The following is a 26557-nucleotide window of genomic DNA, read 5'->3' on the forward strand; positions in this document are numbered from 1 at the left end:
AGGGTTTCATCATCATCATCATTATCAATATCATCATCATCATATATACTTGTATGCAATCCGATATATCATTTCCTCGAACATCTGTGTACAACCGACGTTGGTCTTATCAAATAAGCATTGGTATTTTGAGTGCTATCCTCTCCTTGAACTTCAAAATCACCGAGTAAAATCATCCTCAACACAATTGAATAGGTACATGTCACCTCATCGCCAAACATCCGTATCTCCCAAAGCACAAATCGAAATCACAATGCTTTCGCTTCACAATCAGGGCAGCTTTCCACCAAAACCATCATCTGGTGCACGATATTGCTCTCTGAAATGACACTCAGATAACCCATTTCCGGACGAAGGATGGCTGATCTCATCGTGACTGTGTATGGCTGACACGTGGGACAACCGGGGTCAAATGGTAAATCGTAGTCTCTGCGCTGGTCCGGGTCGTTGATGCGATTGAGTTGGTGGAGGACCTCGCGACAAAAGATGTAGAGCTCGAAGCACGTATGCTTGCAGTTGGAGTAGTGAGTCTCCACAAATAGACACATGTTGGTCCAGCTCGCGTGGCTGACACGCGAGATTGAGTGTTCTCTGTGTTCGTGTGCCTTGAGGGAGCTTTGCTCTGTGTTGGTGCGGCTCGAGGTAGAATACCTGGTTGGCTGGTTGTTGGTTGTATCCGCTCTTCGTGAATCTCGAAGGGACGATTGTGGATTTTGTTGATTGTGATGTGCGACTTAAGTGGGTTGTTTAGTGTGAGACTGGCTAGGAAAGAAATAAAGGCTTTGGTTGTTTTATGGCAAAGCGAACTTTTGGGGTGAGTGAAATGTTGGATACCGTTGTGTTGGAACATGTCCCAAATCGGAAAAATGAGTTGGAAATCCATATACGAAGAAGTAAGAAGCGGGAATTGCGCAATGATAAAGGCTACCCTTGAGAGAGTATAGTGAATAAATACTAGGTCATGTAGCGCAGTGACAATGAAGTAAAAGTGAGCCAAAGCCCAAGCATTCTAGTTTGCTACTCTATTTACTCTGCAGGCAATCATCACTTTACCTATTCACATAACATTGTTTAGATCACTCATGATGAAAGAAGTAGCTTTAGACTATGTACAGCCTTTCAAGTACGAGACAAAGGACTTTATTGAGAGTAAACAACGTTGCTGTGAATGCCAACTACGTAGGGGAGTATGCAGTATATACCATATGTTATACCAAATGTCCAGAAAGAAAAATAGAAGGATTATCATGGAAGGCAGCATGGTGAGATAAACACAAAGAGAGTCTGGAATCAAACGTTTGCACAAACAAAGCCAAATGAAATGTCACAAGCTATACCCGTGGATATCTGAGAATTATATGAAGCTATCCTACATGAAAGGCACTCCCTATCTTGTTCAACCGGTGCTATACCATGCCAAAGCGATAAAGCTCTTCAATAACCATTAACTATATTAGTATGTAGTTATATACTGAAAATAAGAAGAACAAAGACTTCTTAATGGTAGCTGTCTCTCAACATAAAACAGCTATACGGCCAAGAATCCTCTATAATGAGAGAACTGGCTTTGCCTATAGATTGTATTGTCAAAGGCATCTCTTTTGCATAGCCTGATAGATATGGACAGACATGTCCTCTTTCCATAACCTCACCTAGACAACCTTCTAAGATGGTAGTATAAAACTCACTTGCACAAATCTGGTTGTATCATCCCAATTAGAATATTTGAATGTCACAGTTGCCAATTTACACTAGATGGTCCAATGTTTACCTGTATTTGTTCCTCGTGTGCTTCTCTTGTTGTTTGTTAACATGCAGATAGCCTTCACTTCGCCCAATTACCTCGCTTCATGGTCACTCATTTCAATCGAATATACCCTCGATATCATCGATAAGGATCAGACTCTATCGGCGGTTTATTCCATCAGTAGAATAACTCCCAAAAAGAAACAACTTCGAAAATGGACAGGTTCCTCCAGGACCCAGGGGGTGATAAGCTCTTGAGCGAGCACAACCGGGCTCTTGAAGCTGCCGAGGCTGTCAAGGGCATGCAATTCAAACCAAAAGTGACACGACACGAACTCTTGAAACAATTCAAGTATCGGCAAATGATGAACAAAGATCAACCACCGGGCCAAGCTAGCGCCAGCACAGTGGATGTCTCCTTTGCCCCTCCCATCTATCCACCATGTCTCGCTCCATTGGAAGGCCTGAAAAAGATCATGTTCAAGGATTTGCTTCTTGAAACTCATCATAGGGGCTCTTACATCCTGGTCAGATCAATCACCCAGGCAGAGAAGATGACCGCAACTATGGCCATTGTGGAAGACGAAAAGGAAGATGCAATCCCGCTTCAAATGTTGAACGAGAGGCTCCACTGCCATGACGACTCTGTTGATCAAGGGCAGATTTTGCTTGTGAAGGAGCCATATCTGACCTTGACGTCCGTTGGAGAATACGGAGTCAGAGTTGATCACGTTTCTGATATCTTGTTCATCCCATTGTTCGACAAGATGGCCCCATCAGCTTGGCGAGAGCGGCTTCCAGAGGATGAGACCTCTCAGTGGATGGCCAGGGACTGGCTAAGGGTGGGCAACGAGTATCTCAACCGGGGCAAATTTTATTCTGCCACTGAACAGTGAAGTGTCCAAGTAGATTATTCAACAGCGAAGAATGCTAATCACAGTGACAGTTACTCCAAAGGATTGGAGTGTTCGCCGACCGAGGAAGAAATGCATTACCTTCTGTACTACCGAGGCCTGGCCTTCTTCCAGGTCGATGGGTGGGATGCAGCTCTGCGTGATCTTGATACCGTTCCAGCGGGCCCACAATCCAACAAAGCCCTTCGAGGCAAAGCCCAAAGCCTGTACCATTTGAGAAGGTTCCGGGAAAGCTGCGATGTATTCACGAAACTCTGCAAGAAACACCCTGAAGATGTTAGTGCGAAGAACGATTTTCGTGAAGCTATCTCACGACTTGCAGAGCAAAAGAAGGGTGGATACAACTTCAAGAAGATGCAGGAGAAAGCATCGAAAACCTGCCCGCCGCTCTTGGACCATGCGACATGGATTGGCCCAGTGACAGTCCGGCAAACCAAATCCCAAGGAAGAGGCCTATTCACAACAGAGACAGTTAAGGCCGGTGATTTACTTCTCTGTGAGAAAGCATTTGCCTACGCAACCGAGCACCCTAGCGGGCCAAGGTGGGACAGCAACCTCCATGTCAACACTGAAACGGGGACGACCATCCGAGGAGGTCAACTCGCACTCGCGTCGTTGGTCATCGAAAAGCTACACAAGAACCCATCATCAACATCAGCAATAACCGACCTCCACAGTGGTGGATTCAAGCAGGTCTCAATAGGACCCATTGATGGCAAGCCGGTGGTAGACACGTAACAAAGAAACAAGCCACTCCATCTGAAGTACACCAAGCTAACAAATCCTCGTTCCTAACCCGCAGATTCCAGGTCACCCGCATAATCTCCCTCAACAGTTTCGGTAGCCCAACCTCTTCGAGAGGAGACCACATCCATGACGCGCTCGATGCAAGCAGGAGCCCCGAAAGGCCGCACAACTGCGGCATCTGGCCCTACGCCTCGATAATCAACCACTCATGCATGAGCAACGCACACCGCGCCTTCATCGGCGACATGATGATCATCCGCGCAACCACAGATATCCCTAAAAATACCGAGCTGACAATCTGGTACCTGCTCCCCGACCCTGCAAACCAGCCCATGGATTTCCGACACTGGGGCTTTGAGTGCTGCTGTGCCATGTGCGCCGATGTCCGGGCGACAGAGCCCCGCGTTCTCTGGACACGGACCAGACAGCATGAGCAGATTGCTATGGCACTGGAAGATAAATGTCACGAGCGCGCTGAGATTCTCATTGAGCGTCTGGCTGAGACCTATCTGCGCCCGCTGGAGCAGGTACTGCGCCTTGGGTTGTGGGAGCCGCTTACTTTGATTGCTGGGGTTTATGACGGCCTGAAGCAGCAGGATGAAGCTAGGGAGGCTGTGAGTCGGGCTCTCGCCGCTGTTGGATTTGTGATTGAGGGGGGTGTAGAAGGCCCACTTGTTGTTAAGAAATGGGGGCTTGTTATGGATAATCTTGTTGTTGCGTGGATGATTCTTGGCAAGTCTCTGCTCAAGGTTGCACCTGAGAGGGCCATACAGGCAGAACGGTATGCTCGCATGGCTTACTTGATTTCTGTTGGGGAGGAGGCAAGCTTTGATGCAACTTATGGAATGAGCTTGAAGGTAGCCACGGCTCATGCTAGTTTTGACGGTCAAGTGGAAGGCCAAGTGGAAGGATGGGTAGTTTAGGGCTTGTGATTTGGGATGTACCAAGAGGTGAATATGGCAAACAATTGCGGTTTGGCCGAGTGGTTAAGGTATGTGTTCCTTTATCAAGTAAACCCAACATCCACTAACAATTCCTAAAAGGTTGAAATCAATTCTGTTCGCAGTCGCATTTATCATGCAGCCATCGTTATTTCCTATTTTTTCCCCCTCCCTTATATTACATCTGTATTTTATTCAGTAAGGGGGAATATTAGAGAATAAGGACTATAGAAGTCAGGACACATATCTCCGCAAATAATCACAATCCGGAGGTGGGTACCACGAATTAGGGCTTGAGTTGCTTCCCGGAATACCCTGATATCTGCCGGCCTAGGTGGAGCAGCTTGAAAAGACATTGGAATTTGCACATAGCTCTGCAAGTTGTATGGCCAGATCAGAGAGTTTGATTGATTGAGCCCACTCTCTTGCATGCAGAGCTATATTCATGGAACGGGGTGTTGTCAATGATGTGGTTTCTCGTCGATAATGCGCGTTGAGAATTTCCTTCCACCTGGGAAACTCGCATAAAGGGCCCTCATAAAAGCGGCGGCAGCCAAGATGGGGAAGCCCCACCCGGCAGAGGAAAAACACTACGTAGAGTTACCTACAACATATGTTGTATAACTATAGCACATGAAAGGATATAGTAACAATGAAATGGTTACCCATGTACGGAGTACGGAGTACGGAGTATTGTAGACGGATTAAGAAATGAGAACGGAATTAGGTACAAAGACATCACCCACATACATGGCAGTATGTCAGATTGCTGACGCAGCTCACCAATCCACAGATAACTGGCATGCCGCGCGTACTTCTTCTTTAAGTCAATCTAGTCCCAACTTGGTGATATTCTAGGGCTGTGGCTGACACGTTGCTAGTCTAACGGTTGTGGACCCTCGGGATATTCCCGTTCCCCTTCTGACACTTTCACACTCCACCTTCTCCTCCCTTGTCAATTTTACCTTGCCTTTGAGTGTTGAGAATATGTCAAAAATGAAGGAAATGGAAGAAATTACGGTGGTAAGTGGTGCTTTTATAATCTGATGGAGTCATTCTCACCGTTCACCTAGGATCCTGATTTCTACTCTATGAAAAATTACTACAGCAGGGATGCGCAGGACCTTCAGTCGTGAGTGAAGTGCCACTATGAATATCTATGACAGCATTCTCAAATTATGTAGGGATACCACCTCTATCGCGTCCGCAATCGCGAGAGGACGGCTAGAGAACGGCCGAAGGTCAGGATACTCAGGATACTTCAAGTCTAAGATCGCTTCCTAACATTAACCTGATATTGTAGATACCAAGCCACTAAAGAAGACGACTACTGGTTAGCTGTGATGCAATGATCTTGTTTTACGTATAATAACCATATCAAGGGGTCCTTCTGACGAACAACAATTTGAGGCGTTTGAGATTGGGTAAACTGCATCCCGTCCCCATACCTTTCATTCCCCAATAGCCACAAAGACTGGGATATTAACAGACTCAGCCATATGGTGTTTCTCGTGCTAGATCACGATCAGCCGAATCCTCTTTTCCGCGCCCCTATCGGCGATTCGCCTAAGGTGAATCTATACCGAGACGATGAGACGATCCTTGTTCAAACGTCCCGCTAACCACGCAGCATAGAATATTTTGGATATCGGAACTGGCCAAGGGAATTGGGCAATGTAAGTCAGCAGGTAACTCCTTTTAAGAGAAGCTCTGACAAGTGTTTAGTGACGTTGCCGATCGCTATCCGTCAGGTACTGGATTTCTTGATTCGACTCCTTCTATTCGTGACTAGACTGTGCTAGCTAAAACTAATTAGCTACTGTCCGCGGGGTGGATATCTTCCCTCCACCTATGACATGGATACCACCGAACTGCATCTTCGAGGTGGATGATGTGCTTCGCGAGTGGACATGGCGAGAGCCCTTTGACTTTATCCATATGCGCCTAATGTACGGCGCATTCCCTCCTGAGGGATGGCACCAGCTATACAAACAGGCGTACGAGTGAGTTCCACTCCCCATCCATCGATTTTCCGAAACATAGCGCCCTAATTCGTTTTCTGTTTCGCAATAGCGCCCTAGAGCCGGGTGGCTGGATCGAACAAATGGAATTAGACGTGCGACTCTATAGCGACGACGGTAGCTTGAAGAAAGAACACCAGCTATATGGGTGGGGGGACATGTTTATTAGATGCTCCGAGCGAGCTGGACGGTCACTCAGAACCCATGAAACGATGCGCAACGCAATCATGGAAGCTGGGTTCGTGGATGTGCATGAGGAAGAGTACAAGATTCCCCTTGGGGCTTGGGCTAAGGATAGTATACTCAAGGAGACCGGACACCTTCAGTATGGCCATTGGAACGCTGCTCTGGAAGGTTGGGCGATGTGGCTGCTCACTCACTATGGGGAGCCGGTGCCGTGGACAAAGGAGGAGGTGCATGTGTATTTGGCTAAAGTGCGCAAAGAGCTGAACAACCCGCACATTCATGCTTATGAACCTGCGTAGGTTTTCTTTGGATTGCATCGCTGGCTTGGTTTGTACTGATGAATTTTAGGAACCGTGTGTGGGCAAGAAAGCCTACCAAGGAGGAATTGGATGTGAAGGAGGCAAATATTAAGGTCGAGAGATCGCCGTAAAGTCGGGTTAGAACTTTCTTGGTGGGTGGATGTGGTCCTTGTTTTTCTTTTTCCGCGTTCACGGATTCTCGAAGTGAAGTTTTGTTCGTTGTCGGCTCTTTTCTGAGCTCTTTCATATCATTCCTGTTTTCTCGGCATCTAAGCTTATTGATTATGCAATACTTAAGGTCATGGTAAAAGCAGAAAGGGAAAGCCATGGAGCGCAGTTTAAAATCTGGTATATATGAACAAAAGATCACGGATTTTGTAGCTATTTTCCATCATGTGCGGGGAATCACAAATCATTACCAGAGTAGCGGTACGTCGCATAAATTAGAAAGGGATTGACAGCATGAATCGGCCAAAAAGAAAACGCCGGGTAGATGTGTATCAAACGAAAATGGAGGGAAATTGCAGATGCGTATGCGGTTGACCGTTGAACATCACAACCTAATGAAGGAAGAAGAAGAGAAAAAAAAGATACAAGGAACAAGGTAGTTCATTAGGTGATGATTTGTTCAAGGCCAGTCAGAGACAGACACCAAGGGAGTTGCACAATAGTCAACAAAAAAATGTACTCAATGCTGTGCAAAAAGCATGGCAAGAAAGAAGAATATAAGAAAGGTAACATGCTGAGATATATATATCGAACCAGCCAAAAAAATTACAGTGTCACAAGGACAACAAGAGCCACCAGGACGCCGAAGAGCGAGCCGCGGAGGACACGCTCGTTCTGGCCGGCCGCACCGTTGCCAGTAGGGGTGCCCTGGGTGAATCCCGAAGTGGAAGTCTCCTCATCGGTGGTGGAAGTGCCAGAAGAAGTATTGGTGTTGCTGGTCATGCCACCAGAGCCACCGTTGCCGGTGGGGATGCTGTTGGAGCTAGATGCGGTTGAAGAGCCCGAGCTTGACTTGTTAGCGCCGAGGTCCATGTCGAGACCGGTGGCACCAAGGGAGCCAAGGACGGTGTTGTTGTTGGTGATGGAGATATCACTCTCCATGGCAGTGGACTTGGTGTAGAGGTAGGCCTTGCTGCCCTTCTTGGTGGCATCGGAGGGAGGGTCATAGCACTTCACGCTGACCTCACCGACGGTGGCAAAGTCGTAGCCGACGGTCTTGATGTCCTCGCTGTTCCAGTCGATCTCACCACCAGCCCAGTCAATGGTACCCTGGGCGTTGCTGGGCTGGCCGGCGGGCCAGAGTGACATTTGAAGGCGGGAGGGTGTCTGGGGGAACTCGTACTGCTTGGAGGTCTCGTTGTAGGTATCGGCCTTCTTCAGGGTGCGATGAACGGTGCCGTCGACGACCCAGTCCACCTTCTCAGGGGTCCAGTCGATCTCGTAGGTGTGCCAGTCATTGAAGGTGTCTTCGCCCTCCACGCTGATGTTGCCGCTGTTGTGCCCTAATTATCCGATTAGTATGATTATATCGGATCGGATCATTCTTGTCTTTGACTTACAGTCCAGAACACCCTGCCAGTAGTAGTTGGTCTGCACGGTGGTCAAATCAGCACCGACCCACTCGTAGTCGATCTCGTCCTTAACATCGGACAGAAGAATGAACGCGGTCACGACACCCTTGCCACGGGAGCTCTTAAACTTTCCAGAAATCTTGCCATACCAGATGTAGTGGTTGTTGGCGAAGAGAGCACCGACACTCTTGGCAGGCATAGTCATGATCAGATTGCCATCTTCGGTCTTAACCTTTCCACTGTAGGTCCAATCGGCAGCGCTGGCGTTACCCAGGTACTTGTCCTGAGTGACAGCATTATCGAGGTTGTCCCAGGTGTAAGTCTTGCTCTCGCAGACGGGCATAGGCGCACAGGAATCGAGAGAGAACGAGGCGAGGGGATCGCAACCACCGAGGCAGTAGGCACCGGTACCGCACTCACCATATTCTGTATTGGATAATTGGTTGGCTATGAATTGCAATCTTAGGGGGGGTGAATATCACTCACGGGAGCAGCAAGGGTATTTCTCAGTTTTGCACTGGCTGCTGGAGCTGCAGGATTGCGCGGCGAAGGCGGTCACTGACAGCGAGGCCAGGACCAAAGGTGTCACAAAGCGGACCATTATTAAGTATACTGTTGGTATATACAGTGGGAATGACAGAATATCCAAGAATTTGAATCCAAGCCACAGGAAATGAGGGAAAGTGTGGGGAAGCAAAGAAAAGGGGGCAACAATGCAAGTTAATGTGATATAATGTGATATAAACGAGAGGCAGCAAGTGAAGATGAATTCACTGCAAGGGCGATAAGATAATTATAACAGAACGAAAGCAAGTTCTCGCTGAAGAGAGAATGAAAACGGAGGGGAGGCGAATATTTATTAATATGATATTCCCCTCCCACGGCTCTGAAAACATAAAAACATAAAAACATAAAAACGTGAAATGAACAGAAACTAACCCAATCAGGATGAACTCCGTTCAATCTTGGGTGGTAGGATCCATGGGTCAGAGTTCAAAAGGGTCAAGAAAATCAATTTTCTAACCAAGGAACTATTCTGATTGGCTGATAATTTTCTTCTATTTTTTCTTTTTACTTTTTTCCCATTTTCCTTTGTGGAGAGGTTCGGGGGATTCCCGTCTGTGCGTGGTATTGTGATGGTATTATGATGGTATTAAATGAGCATTCAGGTATTCTAAGGGTCACTTTGAACAGCTGATGATCTTGTCCAGGTGATAATATAGCCCCCGGGGACTGTTGAATGTGGTATGACAAAGAAAAAAAAAAAATAGATAACTAACTACCTAGGTAATCACCTCTACCTAGGTACAAGCCAATTTAGCCAAGCCAACCAGTCTTAGCTTTTAGTCAAATTAATTATCGCAATTCCCAAAATGCACAGTCTATGACCGTTTAAAACTGAGACAGCCCCAGGTGTTTGTAGTCGGAAATTGGTGTAAAATGGGTACAATACTAGCGCAAGCATTGGTACTTTCCACTTTCCCTTTATCTGCGGAGAAATAGCACTTTACATTGATCTGCATTTGAAACAATGTCTAACTCCGTACATGGTTCGTTGTTGTACTTCATAACTATGTACTATACGTACTGGAGAGTACAATTTAGTACATCTGTAACTAACTATGTATACTTGTATGATGGATATTGTGAGTTGTATCCTGTGATAACCCCTTTAAATCGGACTTCCAATATCCGTTCGCCAGGCGTCTTAAGCCGGACCAATTAGGCGGGTCGAAAATACATGTGGCCAGTAGGACAAGGAGTACGAATCAGCCCCAAAATTCGATAATCTTAATCCATGCGCGAGCCTCGCATTAGGCTATCATCGACTTCCAAGAGTTCACTACGCTCAATTCCTCTCTCTCGGCGCTCTCGGCGCCCTCGGCAACAAGCACTTGTATTCCGCACTAGGAAGCTCACTTTCGCCCCCAAGATTCTCCAAGACTTTGACCAGTGAAATCTCCTCTCTCCTGCCTATTACAACGGCAATCCCAAACTATCTAACCTTATCTGCCTCGGTTATTAGCCCCGTCACCAGGCACCAGCACCCACACCAAGCACTAGGGAGGAACGTAGATCACTAGTGTACTGTGTCGGGCATGGGCGTAAAATGACAGATCGTGGTTCTTTGGCTCCATTCTCGTTCTCGGTTATGCGTTGCTGAGTGCGGCGCTAGGGGGAACTGATAACAGATAAGCAAAGTCCACCCCTTTGCCAGCAACTAGTTGTTTTCAGATGGTATGCTTCTAGAAGGAATGTGGCAATCTCCGATCTACACATACATACTACACACGCGTCATCAGATCTACTTCGTACGATATCTCGAATACTTGTTATGTATGTTGTACACTTTGAAACCCAACGGATGTGGTACGGGGGAATGTAAGGAGATTTGGTTATTGGTTGCTTTTGCTAAAATCAAACTGGTTTTTATCAGACTTGTATGATACGTTGGCTGATTTAAAATATGCAACACACGTGTTCTCCAATTATCAATGTTGTACTTCTGCGTCAAATTCCTGAGCCAGTGTGTTGAGTTACCATAATGCCTGGCAGCAGTTCAACGACTACCATGACAAGGGCACATTCAATCTGACGAAGCTCACCGCTCAACTAGACCTCCGCACCGGCCCATAAAGCCCATAGCCCAACCCGGACCAACCCGCAAATAGGCTGGTCTTTGGGCTAGTCCTTAGGCCCATCGATAGGCCTTAGGCCTAGGGTAAAAGCCCACTAGGCTTTTATAGGGGCCCAATGGGCCTCAAACAATACAAAAATGCCAATTCTTGGCAGATTTATAAGTAATGTAGATTCTTCTAGTATTTTTAAGTATTTAAATTACCGTCTGAGACCCAAGTTAATCGAGACTTTATAGGAATTGAGTCAATCAATTGGCAAAATTGACCATAACCAACATCTGCTATACTAGATTAATAAGTGTTGCTTGGACCGCGATGATCGTAGTTCAGACCGAATAATAGGTGCCGCGAGGGGGCTTAGAGGCTTAGAGGCTTAGACAAGTTTCAGCCTCGCTGATCAGCTGATCACCTCGACTACATTAAAAAGGCCACTCTGTCCGTTAATCAATTTTAAAAACGAAGCTCCTATCTAGACTCGCATCTCCCTATCCTACGTATTCTATTTACAGCGTGCAAAATGGTTGGGGACTGTAGCTATGACTGCTCACGACACCCCGATAAAATTGAATTTGACTCTGATATAACTGGTACTGGGGTAAGGCTCTGCATCTGTTGTGGCTCCATTCTACTAAAAGCCTTCCTAGGTCATTATCGGATATGTTGCAACAGCTGGGATTGCTATCATCGTGGTTATTGCTCACTATTTTGTCGTATATCAACCGAATTTGGATCCGTTTCGTAAGGAGAACAATGTTGGCTGTTCTCGTGCCGTGCCGTTTCAGCCAAACCCTGTCGACCTGATCATCCTCCGGTGCATCAAGTGGCCATTCAGAGGGTTTCGTGCGGTAAAGAGATCGAGCCCTTCGCGCTCGCCTTATCCCAATATCCCTCTAACAAAAGTTCGTCGTGTTCCATGAGGATCTCAAGCAGATTCTAACAATGACAGTGCATTCTCGTGATGAGTGATCTCCAGCTCGCTACAGGTATTGCAATACTCATCAGTGGCTATACCCAGCTCCGCTGTGGTCTTTCTTCGTACCACTGGTTGGTCATAGGTCGTTTGGCGTGGTTCTCAAGCCTGACGCATCTCTCGTGCCTGACCCTCTTGAGAAACTATCTCTATAACCGAAAACCCCAACGCCAGTGGAGACTGCTTTTTATGCTGGCTCTCATAATTATGCTTATTACTGCAATGGTTCCCACTGGAAGCTATGAGTGGAATTCCTCCGGTGAGCTGGTCCAGGTCTCCGAACATAATCCGCTAGGAAGCGATTATGCCATCTGCCGCTTTTCCGCCCCTGTCCTCTCAGGCTCCGTTGAGGCATTTGTGTCCATGGTTATACTAGTTTCCTTTATCGGACTGGGGTTTATCTTCCGAGTAATCAAGCTTCACAAGCCCCTGTCTCTATTTGTGGTTGAGACTTTGAGGAGACGTATAAGCCACGGCTTGCGGAGGCTACTTTGGATGTTATATCACTGGAGGAGCCACCCCAAAGGGCTGGGGCGCTTTGCAGGAGACATTCTCTACTATCCGGCGCTGGCATTATTCTTATCTTTGCGCCTTGTCGCAGACCATTTCTCCTCAATGTTCTTTGAGGTGAGTGCTCATTTTATCGCAAATACCACGCACTAACTCATGCTAGGTATACTGGCTCATTGCCAGTTTCCTTTTGGGCTTGTGGAGTCTGCTACGGACTCTAAATGTTTTGTTTCCAGATCGCAACTTTCACCTTCTCTTTGACGGCATCAGCGATAACAGGTGGAGTTTTGGACAGGTCATGCCCGTTATCCTTCTCGCGACTCCTCTTATCGCCGTACTTGAGTCTTTTTACCCAGGTAAGTCAAATCCCGCAGTGCAGTTTGCGTTTACCGGCACTCAGTCAAATAGTACTAAACTTATTATATCAAAAGACAATCCGACCGGCGTTGGATCAAAGGCGCCTGCTACCCCAAACCATAATCCAACCAGCAGCATGCCCCTTGGCATTGTGAGACCAAGCACGCCCACAAGTTCCAACTCCCCAAAATTTAATCCCGACCAGAACTACTATTATCATTCCACTGCAATGGGGGCAGGGACTGCTTATGTTTTAATGTGCGAGCTCGCGTTATCAGGGCACTTCCTATACTATACCTTTGGCTCAACAGTGGTGTCAGCTGTAGAGTTCCTGGGTTTAGGGTGTGTAATTCCCCCTATTGGGCTATGGGTCACCATATATGTCTCATTTCCCATAGATCATTTTGCGAGGGGGAAAGGCCCACATTGGCACTTGGGGATCCTCCAGACAGTGAACGTGGTCCTTATCTCTGGTGCTTCTGCAGGGCTTATTTTCCTACTGGTTGCCAGTGGGGTACCACACTAGAACGCGGGATGCTATCAGCCAATGAATCCGCCTTGCGAAACGAGCGTTGATGTCTGATCACGACAACCTCGGATTACGAGATAATCCGCACTGATCTGATCGGGGGCTGAGCTGAAAGCATTTGTGAGACGAAATTTGCAGAAACACGACACGAAAGGACACGAAAGGACACGATGCCGCTACGGGCTGTATTCCAGCGTTTACGCTCCTGCGCGACAAGCTGCGTATCGGGTTGAGCGGCATCTCCAGTAAATGAAATGCGCAGTGGTCGGTGGGGGCCAGAGTGAAAGAAAGTTATTATAGGTAAATAGCTAGCGATTTCTATCTATAAGGCCTAAGAAGTATATATAAAATTAGTCTAAGTTCCGATATAAGGCTTAGGCTAAACGTCCTAGTTATCCCGTTTCGGTATATAAGACGCTATAATATAGGACTACTAGCTAATAAGTCTTATAGGCGAATATAAACGTCAATGTTACAACCTGCCCCTGAACTGGCGAGTTACAAACTAGGCCAAAAGACCACTATATCTGAGCATTACGCTCAGATAGACCAGGCTCCGATATATATAGTGCATGACATGACAGTCTAGTAAATAATATATATTAAACCGCTATCTCTAGATACGGCCGGGTATCCTATATCGGCGGAGTACTAGATACGCGGCTAGGTAAAAGGGGCGGCGGAGAATTACCGATAGTAGTAAGCGATATCGACCTTAATATAGACTACCTCGTGACTAGGAAGGCGTAGACGACTTAGATACCGTCGAATTAATAAGTCTATACGCGCGACAACGTCTACGTCGAACTCGTCCTAGTAGGGTAAACGTCCTATTCGATAGGACGTAAGCTAATAGACTATCTAGTAAGGCCTATCTACTACGTCTATATAAGCCTATAGGCCTCGTCGTAAAATATATAGGTCGAATGCTACTCGACGATAAGTTAAATAGGGGCCCCGTACGGGGAGGGCTAAAAATAAAATCGAAAAAAGATACGAATAACCCTAAAGGAAACCCTTCGGATCGTACCAGGGCGTGCTACCAATCTGTTACACATAGTATGATAAGTTAGGAGATAAAAGAGTTGATTCTCTAAGATGGCAACTAGCTGCCGTTTACCCCTCCCAGCTGGTCAGCTGACTAGTCAGCTGACCGTGGGTAGGCATGAACCAACTAAACCATAGCAAACTAAGACTAGGAAATGTGACAATATTGCTACTAAACCTAATCGGACTTGGACACAAAGTATTGGTCCGGATTATCCACATGGTTCAGAATATTGTCTTATCTAAGCGCGTTCGCTTCCAATTTAATCGCGTTATCTGCAAGGGGCTTCCGTATCGATAATGGGATGTCAGGTGATGATCCCTAACAGGCCGCGGTAAAGCTTGTTTTTACACTTGACCTCTGTGGGGCCCAGGCAGCCCCACCTCATCAACATCTATTGACCCTTGAACACTCTTACACTTCAAATTTCGCGATCATGGAACCTGCACAAACCCAACTAGCTCGTGCCTTGCCACCATTAAACTTGAACTTCGGAACGGCAAATCCATCTATCCACAGTGATCGTGTCTCCCTCGCCTATATACAACAGTGTGGGATTCGTTTGTTCGTGATGCTTTCGACCTCTTCCGCCAGACACCCATTACCCACGAGGTAACCTTCCACGACGAAGACGAATTATACACAGTTGGAAATGAGCTAGGTCTCACTGGAAGATTCATCCGAAACCTATGTGACCCAGTTATAAAAGCACTCAAACCCCTTCCAGGCATGTCTTCCATGAGATTCGCTGATATCCAGGCTATTTGTCACGCAAGTGATATTGCTCCGGACGTTTCTTTGGGTCTGGTCAACAGCGAGCGTACGCCTGACAATGTTTATTTGGTCGGGGAGTTGAAAACGTCTTGGGCAGTTCCTGAGGCTTATATGAGACTGAATCAACCGAGCACCTCTTATCACCTTGAACCTCTGATCGGTATGTCCCTGCTTATCTCATACTCATCCCGAGGTCTCTTACGTATCTCTTGTCTTTGTTATTATGGAAACTTAGCTGACTCTGTTCCCGATGAACTGCTAGGCCAGCTTGCTAATCAAATGCGAATGGCTTCCCTGCAATACGGTTTCATCTCCACATACAATTCGACGGTTTTTGTGAAAAGGACCGCTGACACTTGCTTTCTGCTCTCGCAACCGGTCAAATATAACGCCCTACAACCATCGCTTCGCCAACTTTTTGCAGGGTTCTGTCTGATGGCCTTGTCCGAGCCGCGGTACCACGAGAGCCCGTCTTTTCCTGTCACTAGTGTAAGTATCTATCCGGGTAACTTTGAGCCAAGGAGAGTTACTTATTTATCGAAAAGCTCAGAGGCGCTCCCCCGGTACGTGTTCCAAACCGTCTCCGTGGCCATGATGACCCCTCGGCACCACCAGCTGCCACCGGAACCGAAGTCATCACTTCAACGAGTGTGATACTGGATAATGGCTCAACCGCACCTATTATCGTCAACTGCTGCCAACAGATATCAACTCCTAGCGTGGACGACAAAGCGGTTTGGTTAGCCAGCATGAATAACTCGCCTGTTATTCTAAAGTGTTGGAGACCTAAGTTAGATCAGTTGTGAGTCGTGGACGGCATATCCTCTTATTAGGCTTAACTAATCATTTATATATAGGTTTGATTCTGAGGCAGGTGTCTACGAGCGTATCTGGCAAAGTCAACCCCCCGGCACAAATATTTTCGCGAGGTGGATAGCAATGGGGCGAATCATTTGCTCTAGTGTTTTTCCAGTCGGATATGCAATTGTTCTCCAATATAGAGAGGGCGCCAGGCTCAGCGATATCTGGCATACACTCAACGAACTTGAGCGAGCATATGTCAAGACTCAGTGTCTCAATGGAATCAACGCCCTTCGGCAAGTTGCTGTGCGTATTGACGATGCTGGTATGCATAATATACTTTACAGCAGATCAAGCCGGACGGTGACTCTACTCGATTTTGAGACTGCAGTGGAAGTGGAGCCTGACACCCTTATCCCCACCTTTCACGAGATGGGAGCAATATTCGGACCGAACGCTATGCTGGGACATGAGCATGAAGGATAGTCTCTTGAAATTTTTGTTCCCTAAAGCTGACTTGTTTCTCGTTGAAGCCCGAATTGAGATCAGAGTGTGATGATTGAGGGAGGGAAACAACAGGAAAAAAATATGTATTTTTAGTCTTGCTGCTGAGGAGAAGAGTGTGATTATTGAGGGAGGAAACAACAGGGAAAATAATATGTATTTTTAGTCTTATTGAGGAGAATGATGCGGTGAAGTCACCGCCTTTCGAGGACGGGTGATGATTCCGCTCATCTCTCTTCCGTGGTTTTAGATGATCAACCAATTACTTTTCCATCGATTTCTCGTTCTATCCTCTAGTTTTCTGACGGAGAAGTCGTCTCTTGTAGCTGACGAGATCCCTAGGATCGTCTAGAGTAACAACCTACAGGGGGGATCTGTCCCAAGGGTTGGGATAAATTTCGGTCTGTCTAACTACGGCTATGCCGGTAGATGGCCTTAAGAAAGCGCTTCCTAAGAAGAAGTAGCATCTCTTCAGAGAGATGATTGGAATGAGAGAGATCAGTTATTTGATTAATCCAAAACAGAGGAAAATTGAATTAAAAAAAAGATCAGCAGCTCTTAAAGGCAGGCGCCTTATGCTGTTTCGCTAATTCTGACGCCCATTTTGCCTCTGGATCTGCGGTCGAGACTGTATTCTTCGGGTCCAAACCCCAGCCCATTTGGTGGGTTGGGTTGGGTTGGGCTGTGGGCTTTGTGGGCTTTCTTGAGGTGGGTTAAGCCTGAGCCGGGGTCTTCTTCGACGGTGCCTATATATTGTTAGAGATCCAACCGTGATAGTACTTTTGAGATCTAACCTCCTTTAGGGCGGTGACTGTGCTGCCCTTGGGCTGAGCCTTGGTGAGTATCCTCTTTCTAGATTCTTCCTGCTTATGGTTAGACTGGGTCTATCTATGATTGGACTTTTGAGACCTGACCTTTTGGGTGGGGGTTGCGCCACGGTTCTATGATAGAGATTATGTTAGCAACTATTCAACATTTCTCCGGGAGAAAATTACTTTTCTAGTTAAGGGTTATATAATGGCGGTCCTTGAAAAGCCAGGTAGGTTGATCTAGGTGAAAAACCCCGAGCCCGAGATATGTTATTCGAAATTGAAATATGTAATGAATGGCGATAAGTGAAAGAGGGTAGACAGCGGGAGTAGGACGAGGATGAAAATGAACCTATGATATAGGTCGGCTTGAAGAGTTAGCCATCAGATCTGAGCGATGGTATGAGAAAGTGCTGGCGATACTATAATAAATAACACCTAGGCCGAAAAATAGGTGCCAAGAAGGCTAAGACCAAAAGGTAGACTTTTTGCTGTGCCAATAGTGTTTTACTTTGGTGTGCACCTATTAGTTACAGGTGCCCAAGCGTTAATAACGGGGGTGCCACGAGGGCATATACCCTTTTATTTTGAAGTGCAGAGGATGGCACTAGTTCTGTTGAAAATCGGTGGAAGAGGCTAGATCGTATGTCACCTCGAAAGCAACACAGAAGATAATGCAAATTGAAATGTAAACCACCCCATAAAATAAAGTGAGTACCGGGTTATAGGGCCCTCGGGGTTTACTTACCTCCTCCGTTCGGGGGTTGCTACGAATATATGACTTACCAATTGACTCTCACGGACCAGAGATAGATCGAGCCCTGGTCACTTTTATCAAGACTTGTTGGGTCTAGTGGGTCATTGGTCGGTCCCGTGGCATCTTGCTGGGAGAAGTGCGGCGTAGAACCAGGAGTTGAGAGTGGAGGTTTTCAGTAGTGAGATGGATATGATTTTGATGTGAAGGGAAAGGGTGTGAACGGGGGATCAAATAAGATGTGACTAGCTAGCGAGGTGAGGCGGGTTTCTGTGCAAAGAAAGGAAAGTCGAGAGGGCGATAAGCATAATAACAGTGGTGATATTGCGAAATAAAGGCCAACATAGAGCATAGTTATCGCCCGAGATGCAGCAGGCAGGATATTATGCTCAGATGGAGCTCAACGTGTACGCCGAGCTTATTGAGTGTCTCTGAGTGGCGTGCGATTGCCTCCAAGTGACTGGCCATATCTCCGTTCTGGTCATGAGGTAAGCACCCGCCAATGCGTCTAAGGGCATTGATATCGTCTGTGAAGACGAAGACCTCTTTAGTCTTCCCGTGGAGATGGGATCTGGTCAGCGACAAATGCTGCTGAAGGAGATCGTTGTCTGCACTGAGCCTTTCCTGAAATGAAGAGGAGGCTAGAAATAGAATGGGTAATGTAACATATATACTAGTTATCTCGACTAAGGATGCTGCTAAGATCATAACTTAGGGCTAGGGATTACATGTAGGGTTTATAAGGCCATGGATAGGAAGAATATGCCAGGCGAAAGAGGCCTGACAACATAAGACATAAGCATTTGAGCAGGGTGGGGCTACGACGAATACATAGACAGAGCCTAGAAGATTATACTATGTAGAAAACTGCAGTGCGACAAGAGTGTGAGGTCGAGGTATAAAATAAGCATTCTTTAGATCTTCCCTCGGCCCTCTCTCATCAACCATCGCCTTCGACTTCTACTGCATGTATCTAACTCCCAGCAATATCTTTAGTGACTGCATGAATCAACTGCAGTTCCTCACTCTTCGTTTCCTTCCACATCTTCTTGCCAATAGCTTCAACGCTTCCCTGCTGAGCACCCAGCAACTACATATCTTGATCTTCTGATCGCACTTTTACCTACGCATAACTTCATCCTTCTTTTTCAAAATGGCTGCTCGAACATTAGACAAAATGCGCAAGGCTCAGTCCCTCCTTCGCGAATGCCATGACTGGGTAAGTCATAGGTACTTTCGTCAGTTTCACCTCATGTTTTACTGACTTCTCGACAACAGTTTGTGGAAAAAGACGAGACTCTGCTAGCAGTGGAACTGTGCCAAATTGAAGGCAGCCTTGCACTTTTCTTCGAGAACAGATGTTTTGCAAATACGCCATGCCCTGGACTTCAACAGGAGGAACTTCCCCGCCTTGTGAGTACTGAGTGTTTTATGCTTAATTAATTCACTTTTGAATGTTAACATTACGTTATCAACAGCCCCCATATAATGGGTACAAGCGCAGAATCCGCCGCGGAACCTACAACGGCTACCGCAGAGCCCCTCCAGCCCCTCTAGCTCCTCCAGCCAACATGGACAGGACGGAAGCCTCCACAGGTCGCGCCGGCGGCGGACAAAATGTCCGGGCTCAGCCAACAGCAAGTACCTCTAAGGGAATAGTGAGCAATTCAAACTGCCCTGGTGCTATCCCAAAGGCCCCTCGAGCTCTCTCCGCCGTGACACGAGTATCGCCACCAACAGGTGTTCTCTTGGATTTCAACGATGGCGTGGAATGCGTCCAACTGTCACCAAGTGTGGTAGCCAACATGGAAACAGCACAGAAAGCCAATCTCGAGACAAAAGGAAGGGAGCGCTTATCAGGGGGGTCGCTGCTAACAGCAGCGATCAGCCAGCTCCGGGGGTCGAGGTCCGGCTGGACGGTGACGATAAACCCTCCCACAAGACCATTGTCCATGTAGCCCATGCTGCCCCAGCAGATCCAGGCACTCCTGCCAGCAGTCACTGTTCTCCCCCAGCGGTTGAAGGTGTTATCCCAATCTCGTCCCGGTCATATCTGCCAGGTTCGCCCGCATGCGACTCCCCCGAGGACGGCTTACCCCATACATCGCAAACATACCAGCCGGTCAATGGAATCAACGGGAGCGAAAAATGCAATTTCAAGAATTGTGAGGAGTCCCCTGTGCCGATCACCACAGGAGGTGCCACCGAAGGCATGTTGGTTAATCTTGACGACGACCTGGCCGTCATCCTTCCAGCTGGAACTGACGCCGGCACCGACAGCACTATTCATTCAGAAGAAAAGGATGTTCTTGCAGTTGGCCTTGGTTCCGGAGTTGAGCAGAATCATCAATCAGATGATTCGGAAGATGATGAAATTGTTTTCCAGGGAAACGCAGAAAAGGCCCTCCGTCCGGATTTCAAAGCCTTGTTTGTCAGTTCGGACGATGACTCTCAAACCGATGGTCGCCTTATTGATCTCAAAGCGATTTTCGAGAAATATTCTGAGGTAGTCATCTGCAAATGACTGTTTCTGAGCTATTTTCTTTTCTTTTTTCTTTTGCATTTTACATGGATTTCTGCATGAGTTCTCTGGATTTCGTTTCCTTTTTCCCGCACTACCTGAAATGTGAAACGCAAAAAAAAAAAAGGCATATTAGGATGGCCTTGAGGTTCGTCCTTATGATTTTCTAGCAGGACAATTTTCCTTTTGCTCTTGTTTGTTGATTTTAGCATCTTGTGTGCACTGTTCCGAGCGACCTTAGAATATCAAGGTGCTTGTGGGAGGGACATTTCATGATTTCTATGGTTATGATGAATGTCATGTCCTTTGATAAATCTGCACCGTTTCCCTCGGCTCTTCTTACCTGTAACTTATATTTCATAGTAGATTGCCATCAGGTATTCAGGCATTATCCATGTGACTACTCCTGCAAAATTGCTTGATGATAGATTCATGGATAAGTGAGATAGATATACTATCTAGGTGGAGAGGAGCTAAGGTGCTATTTGCACCAGATAGATGATAATTTCGTAAGAGTGAACACGGAAAGGAATTGAAGATGACAAGTGTAGGATTTGTGTTGACAATGCAAATCACGACACCGTCCATCATAAGGGATTATTTATATTTGGCAGTATGGATCAACCGTTCCAATATTAATTCAAGAAATCAGATATAGGAGAGTGGAATGAATTAACTAGATATATTAAGGGAGATATTTGTTATTATTTAACTACGAAGGAGACTAGGAGAATGATGAATCAAACTGAGGATTCTACCGAATATGATGGACCGGACCGTAAGAGAGACCATCTATAAGATCATGAAGTAAATAAGGTGGAAATAATACGAGCCAGCAGCGAAAATACTGTGAGATGACCACCCGAAGCAACATAATATGGACACAGAGAAAAGAAATCTAAGCCTTGTGAAATACATAGAAGCCGAAGACAAAGTATAGACAGTATGCTGAGTGCATTAGATATCAAAACAGCCACCATTGTGACCGGACGGGACTAGCTGGTGTCCTTTTTTTTTAAGCTAGCTCATGGATTGATGGCAATAAATATATCCTATATCTAAAGCACGAAGCATGTGGTTCTCTGTCAATGAGTTCAAATTCTGCAGGCTGGAAAGGCCGATATAAAATGGGTTATGGCAACACCAAGTAGAATAGAGACCTGGGGTAGATAGGAAGAGCATAGTGGCAATGAGAAAAATACAGGAGAACATGATATAATTAAAGTTGGGCTCTTTGTCTTCATCTCAGTGAATGCTCATACATGACCTCAAACGGGTTGAAAGAAGGTCCTTTAAGAAATGTTAGAAAAGGGGTAACAAAGACGGTAGATAAGACACCACAAAATTCATTGTTAGGATGAAGTTGAAAGATAATTTCAGCTTTCAAGACTAGAAATATGTAGATTGTATAGGGGTGATGTATTTAGAGTCATGTAGAAAGAACCCTCTATCTAGAGAGAGAAGATAGCATGGACAACCATACCTTCATCTTTACAGTCGAATAAAATTTTGTGTTTAATTGTAGATACACCAGAAATAGATAGCACCAAGGACCTTAAAATACAGCGAGAAATATCGGTCAAATCAGATGTGCAGCATTATGTCGTAAAAGATAGAAGATAGTCCAAGAACATTGAGTATTAAGGAAAAGAAACAAACACCATGTAACTCGTAGATGCCTTCAGTCTCTGAACTCCGGCCATGCTTGACCTGCCCACGGGCTAGACCCGAAACCACCAAAATGTAAAAGCAAAAATCTGCCTGACGCGAGAATGTAATCCGAAAGTGAAAAGAAAATTTGTCCTGGTAAATTCAAACGCCGAGATCAGATAACGATGGCAAAGTAGAAACTAGAAAATAATGACAGAAAAGATTAGAGAGGCATACATTATGTGCCAATAAATGTACCATGCAACTTGCAGGATCGGGCGTCACGCCAGGCGTCGTCGTGGAGGGGAAAAAAAGGTAACCGGATAGAAACCAGGGGAGGGGTGTGCAACGAAAAGTTCAAGGTTTGTAAGGGTTCATTGTTCATCGAGGAAGCTTCTTGTTCGGGGCGACAGTTTTAAATTCGACTCTCGGTTGGTAGTGGACAGCACCACCGTCCTCAAGCCAGGGTCCGAGATTCTTGCATTGACTGACATCGAAGACCTGGAGTTGATGGCAGCCTTCCGCAACAGCCTCGACGCCCACTCCAGTCACTCGAACACAGCCACGGACCGATAAATGTCGAAGAGAAAGTAGGTGAAGACCGATGCTTCGTAGGGAAGGATCGGAAATTGCGGAACCGCAGAATGCCATGTTGAGATACTTCAAATTTGAGCACTGCAAGGCAAGGACTTCGGTTGCCGTATCTGACAATGCGCAGCAAAAGGTCTGGTGGGGATTAGTAAATAATGATATTTCACATTTGATTTGATGTAGACTCACCAGATCTAATTCCTCCAGGTTCTTGGCCGCAGTAGTTAGATGCACAATGGCGTTGTCCGTCAAATACGTGCAATCCGCTAAGCAAAGCTTTCGCAGGTTGGTGAACTGAGCATTCCCCCAGTATTTGAACCCTTGGTCTGTGATTGTGGTGCAACGAGTCAAATCCATTTCCTCAATCCGACCAGCGGCGTGAGACGCAATGTGATGCATAGATCGATCGGTGACATGTTTGCAGTAAGAGAGAGTGAGTTTCTTCAACTTTGGACAGCCATACACTGAGCATTCTGCTGTCTGGAATGTGGGTTTGATCGATGATTGTTTCTCGCCCATCTTCTGGTCGGCGGGCACTATCCATCCAATGATCCGGGCGAGAAGTGTGTCTCCGACCTTGCGGCAATTGCTCAAGTCTACCTCCTGTATATTTGTAGCTTTGCTGGACATGTCAAGGATGGCAGAGGCCGTGACATCCCACACACTCTTCATCTTCCACGCAGTGGTATTTGGGGCGCAAGTCGCGGCCAATGCCGTGAAGCCTTCGTCGGTGATGTGAAAGCAGTTGTTGATATTGACCGATCGTGCTCGATTGCCGACAAAGGGACAGATGATCTTAACAAGAACGTCATCTGTAATCCTGCGGTTGTAGACGCTCAAATCTAAATCATGAATTACGTCCGCAGATCTGGTCAAGAGCCCTGACCAATGGGACGACACCGCCCTAATGCGAAGAAGGTGGTGGAGCTCAAGGAATTGGAAAATGTTCAGTAGGACACTGTCCGGGAGTAATCCATTCGAGCCGTCGATGCGGGGCCGTTCGGTCTGATATGACTTGGAGAGGCTGGCGATTTCGGGAAGGGCTATGGTTGAGGAACTGGCAGAGCGCGCCTCCGTGGAAGGTGAGCGCTGCTGCTCCCCTGACATCTCCTCAGGAGCTAACGGTGCGAGCGAGCCGCGTCGACTTCGCATCCGGACTTTATCTAGACCAAGGCTGAAGTATGGGTCGGGATCGGAGGGCCGTAACACTTCCTGGTCTTGGTCTTCAACGTGCGAGGACTGATGCGGTCCATCCAGTTCAGTTTCAGTGAGGGTAAGTAGTGGCATTGACCGTCGCCGGGACGATGAGATTTTGACTTTGTCGTCCAGGGCGAGATCACCAATAGATGGTTGTGGGTCCTCATCAGACATGACAACATCGCCATCGGCTGCCGCCTGGAGCCTTGCTTGGGCAGTGTGTTGAACTTGTTCCCGCACGTCACTGGGGCATTTCTCCCAGAATTCACCAAGGACGTCACCGCCGAGCATCAAACATTCAACTGAAGTCACAGATCGAACTGTAGCGGTTCTACGAGGTGCTAAATCTAGGCTGACCACCTCACCGAAGTACTGGCCTTGCTTCAACCTTGCTTTGACCTCAATTCCCGGCCGTTCAATGTTCCCATTTGGGCTGTTTTTGTTTGCCGATGAGTGTTCCATCTCCGCCTTTTCTGTAAGAACCTCCACCTCACCGCGAACAATGAAATAGAGCTCACGGCCCTGAGAATTTTGTTGGATAATGTCGGTAAATGGAGGGAAAGATCGCGGTTGGGCATTGAGACCAAGATAGTGGAGGATGTCGGCAGGCAAACCAGAAAAAAGCGGCAGCTCTTTAAGCAAGAGACGTACGTTGACCAATCCATTTGCTAATGCACTAGAGCCATCCCGCCGACCGGGACTCGGTGACTTCCTCTTCTTGTACACAGACTTGGCGCTCAAGTCCCCATCATCATCTGCAACAGCTAGATCCTTTGAAAAGCTCTCACGCAGTCTTTTTGAGCCTCTTCTTGCCGGGCTAGGCAGGTCTAGTGCAGGCGCGGAGGTTTCTTTCTTCTTTTTTTCTAAAATCATCAACCGCTCCTCTGCCTCCTCGCGGATCGCCTGTTCAACCTCCGGGAACCGAGGCAATATATTCCGAAAGTCGTCTTTTGTCAGCACGACCAGCATGCATCGAGTCCGGGCGATAATGGTCGCAGTGCGAGGACGGTCCATGAGCAATCCAATCTCCCCGAAGAACGCACCCGGCTTGAGTTCGGCATATATACTCTCGCCATCCCGAGATGTGACCGATACGGCACCCCGCACTAGCCAGTATATTGCCTTTGCCTCATCGCCTTCTGTCAAGATATAATCGTTGGGTGCGTGGAGCTGTGGGCGCAGGTGCTGTCCGACCTCGATCAAAAAGGATTCCGGAGTAGCTTGGAATAGAGGGAAGGACCGCAACCGATCCACCAGCTCCAAGGGCAAAGCTTGGATGTGGGAGGAGGCCAAGGGCGAAGGGCGCACGGGTCGGTTTGGGTTCATGACGGAATCGAAGGAGCGTATGAGGGATACAGTGTCGGACAAGGGCGAGACGGCCTTGGTTGGACCGCCACTGGACCTGCCATGGCGACGCATTGTGATCTAGGTATTCTGAATGAGGAGGTGGGATGGATTCAATTATTTCTCTTAGGCATAAAAGAGGTCAATAAATCGATGACGTCGACGAAAGTAGCGTCGAACTTCGCATCGGCATCTTCAGCGCCCAATTGCTATCGCGGAGTTTAACGGACAGACATGAATGTAGGGTATAGAGGAGAAGCAAAGATTTGGAGGAAAAAAGGTCACGACAAGGCCGAGCTAAGGTCTTGAGGTGGGGGGGTTTCCCGACTCAGCGACGTCAAATGCGGTTTCTCCACCGATCACCTGGGAGGGAGCCTTCGGAAACTCTATGAGAACCTCCACCTTGAGATTTTTAAGACGTTGAAATATTCTAATATCTTCTATATCAATATCAATATCAATAATGTAGATCGATATAGATGTACATCGGTCTTGATGTTCTTTTTTTTTTCTCTTTTTTTTTTTTTTTTAGTGAGGGACGTCAGCACTGAGCGGTCAATCATCATCCTTTGAACCTGCAGCGTCCGGGCCGATCTCCTCTGCCCTTTTGGCTTATCCCCGGAAACAAAGAAAAACTTCAGATAGGAAATATACGGCGTAGGATTCCTTGTCAGGGTCTCGAATCGACCAGTTCACTTATCTTTGTGCCGTGGTAGCCATCAGACTTATCTTCACCTTGTATTACTTTGCAGGGTTGGGTACCCACTCAATAATCCTTACATTAGTTGCTTAACTTGGCTAACTTGGTGAACTTGGTGAACTTGTTTAATTTGTTTATAAAACCTGACAAGATTCTAGTCCAAATGCGATCTAGTAACGCCACAATCACATTGGTAATCAATCCGCTTGAGGCATGATCATACTACAACACAGAATCCGGCGACGGGTCACGTGTCCCAATATAGCAAAAATGTTCATCTTGTTTGATGTTAATTGGACAAGTGGGTATCAAAGAAAATGCAAATAATATACAAGTAACCAAGAATGTGGTGTGAGTGTTGCTGCCGAAGAACACGATCAGATGGATAAAGGCCGGGGTGGTCACCAGACTAAATATCTCAGAAT

The 26557-nt window shown here is 46.8% G+C and overlaps 8 protein-coding genes across 8 annotated transcripts; 5 read left to right on the forward strand and 3 right to left on the reverse strand.

Moving 5' to 3' along the window:
- Positions 1-248: 248 nt before the first annotated feature.
- On the reverse strand, positions 249-548 carry N7516_004618 (uncharacterized protein; the record flags this gene model as incomplete). Its single annotated transcript, XM_057217338.1, has 1 exon — positions 249-548. The coding sequence occupies one exon, from the start codon at positions 546-548 to the stop codon at positions 249-251; it is 300 nt and encodes a 99-aa protein (XP_057079221.1).
- A 1413-nt stretch (positions 549-1961) lies between these two features.
- N7516_004619 (TPR domain protein) lies at positions 1962-4330 on the forward strand (the record flags this gene model as incomplete). Its single annotated transcript, XM_057217339.1, has 3 exons — positions 1962-2638; positions 2693-3394; positions 3463-4330. 3 exons carry the CDS (start codon positions 1962-1964, stop codon positions 4328-4330), a joined length of 2247 nt encoding a protein of 748 aa, XP_057079222.1.
- A 1014-nt stretch (positions 4331-5344) lies between these two features.
- On the forward strand, positions 5345-6985 carry N7516_004620 (class I SAM-dependent methyltransferase; the record flags this gene model as incomplete). Its single annotated transcript, XM_057217340.1, has 11 exons — positions 5345-5371; positions 5422-5480; positions 5533-5589; positions 5652-5681; positions 5731-5772; positions 5814-5919; positions 5984-6024; positions 6074-6099; positions 6165-6351; positions 6422-6850; positions 6904-6985. The coding sequence occupies 11 exons, from the start codon at positions 5345-5347 to the stop codon at positions 6983-6985; spliced, it is 1086 nt and encodes a 361-aa protein (XP_057079223.1).
- A 643-nt stretch (positions 6986-7628) lies between these two features.
- Positions 7629-9035, reverse strand: utr2 (putative cell wall glucanase (Utr2); the record flags this gene model as incomplete). Its single annotated transcript, XM_057217341.1, has 3 exons — positions 7629-8365; positions 8423-8860; positions 8921-9035. 3 exons carry the CDS (start codon positions 9033-9035, stop codon positions 7629-7631), a joined length of 1290 nt encoding a protein of 429 aa, XP_057079224.1.
- Positions 9036-11590: 2555 nt separating this feature from the next.
- Positions 11591-13486, forward strand: N7516_004622 (uncharacterized protein; the record flags this gene model as incomplete). Its single annotated transcript, XM_057217342.1, has 6 exons — positions 11591-11668; positions 11718-11918; positions 12020-12670; positions 12717-12909; positions 12985-13252; positions 13309-13486. The coding sequence occupies 6 exons, from the start codon at positions 11591-11593 to the stop codon at positions 13484-13486; spliced, it is 1569 nt and encodes a 522-aa protein (XP_057079225.1).
- Positions 13487-14923: 1437 nt separating this feature from the next.
- N7516_004623 (uncharacterized protein) lies at positions 14924-16548 on the forward strand (the record flags this gene model as incomplete). Its single annotated transcript, XM_057217343.1, has 4 exons — positions 14924-15011; positions 15038-15750; positions 15807-16063; positions 16119-16548. 4 exons carry the CDS (start codon positions 14924-14926, stop codon positions 16546-16548), a joined length of 1488 nt encoding a protein of 495 aa, XP_057079226.1.
- A 2734-nt stretch (positions 16549-19282) lies between these two features.
- N7516_004624 (uncharacterized protein) lies at positions 19283-20653 on the forward strand (the record flags this gene model as incomplete). The annotated part of the gene is given in 4 exon segments (XM_057217344.1): positions 19283-19348; positions 19408-19542; positions 19608-19993; positions 20008-20653. 4 exon segments carry the CDS (start codon positions 19283-19285, stop codon positions 20651-20653), a joined length of 1233 nt encoding a protein of 410 aa, XP_057079227.1.
- Positions 20654-22681: 2028 nt separating this feature from the next.
- N7516_004625 (uncharacterized protein) lies at positions 22682-25507 on the reverse strand (the record flags this gene model as incomplete). The annotated part of the gene is made up of 2 exons (XM_057217345.1): positions 22682-23026; positions 23081-25507. 2 exons carry the CDS (start codon positions 25505-25507, stop codon positions 22682-22684), a joined length of 2772 nt encoding a protein of 923 aa, XP_057079228.1.
- Between the last annotated feature and the right edge of the window lie 1050 nt (positions 25508-26557).

Source organism: Penicillium verrucosum (genome assembly GCF_028828655.1).
Source record: "Penicillium verrucosum strain IBT 35672 chromosome Unknown utg000001l_segment0_segment0, whole genome shotgun sequence".
In the NCBI taxonomy this organism is placed as follows: domain Eukaryota; kingdom Fungi; phylum Ascomycota; class Eurotiomycetes; order Eurotiales; family Aspergillaceae; genus Penicillium; species Penicillium verrucosum.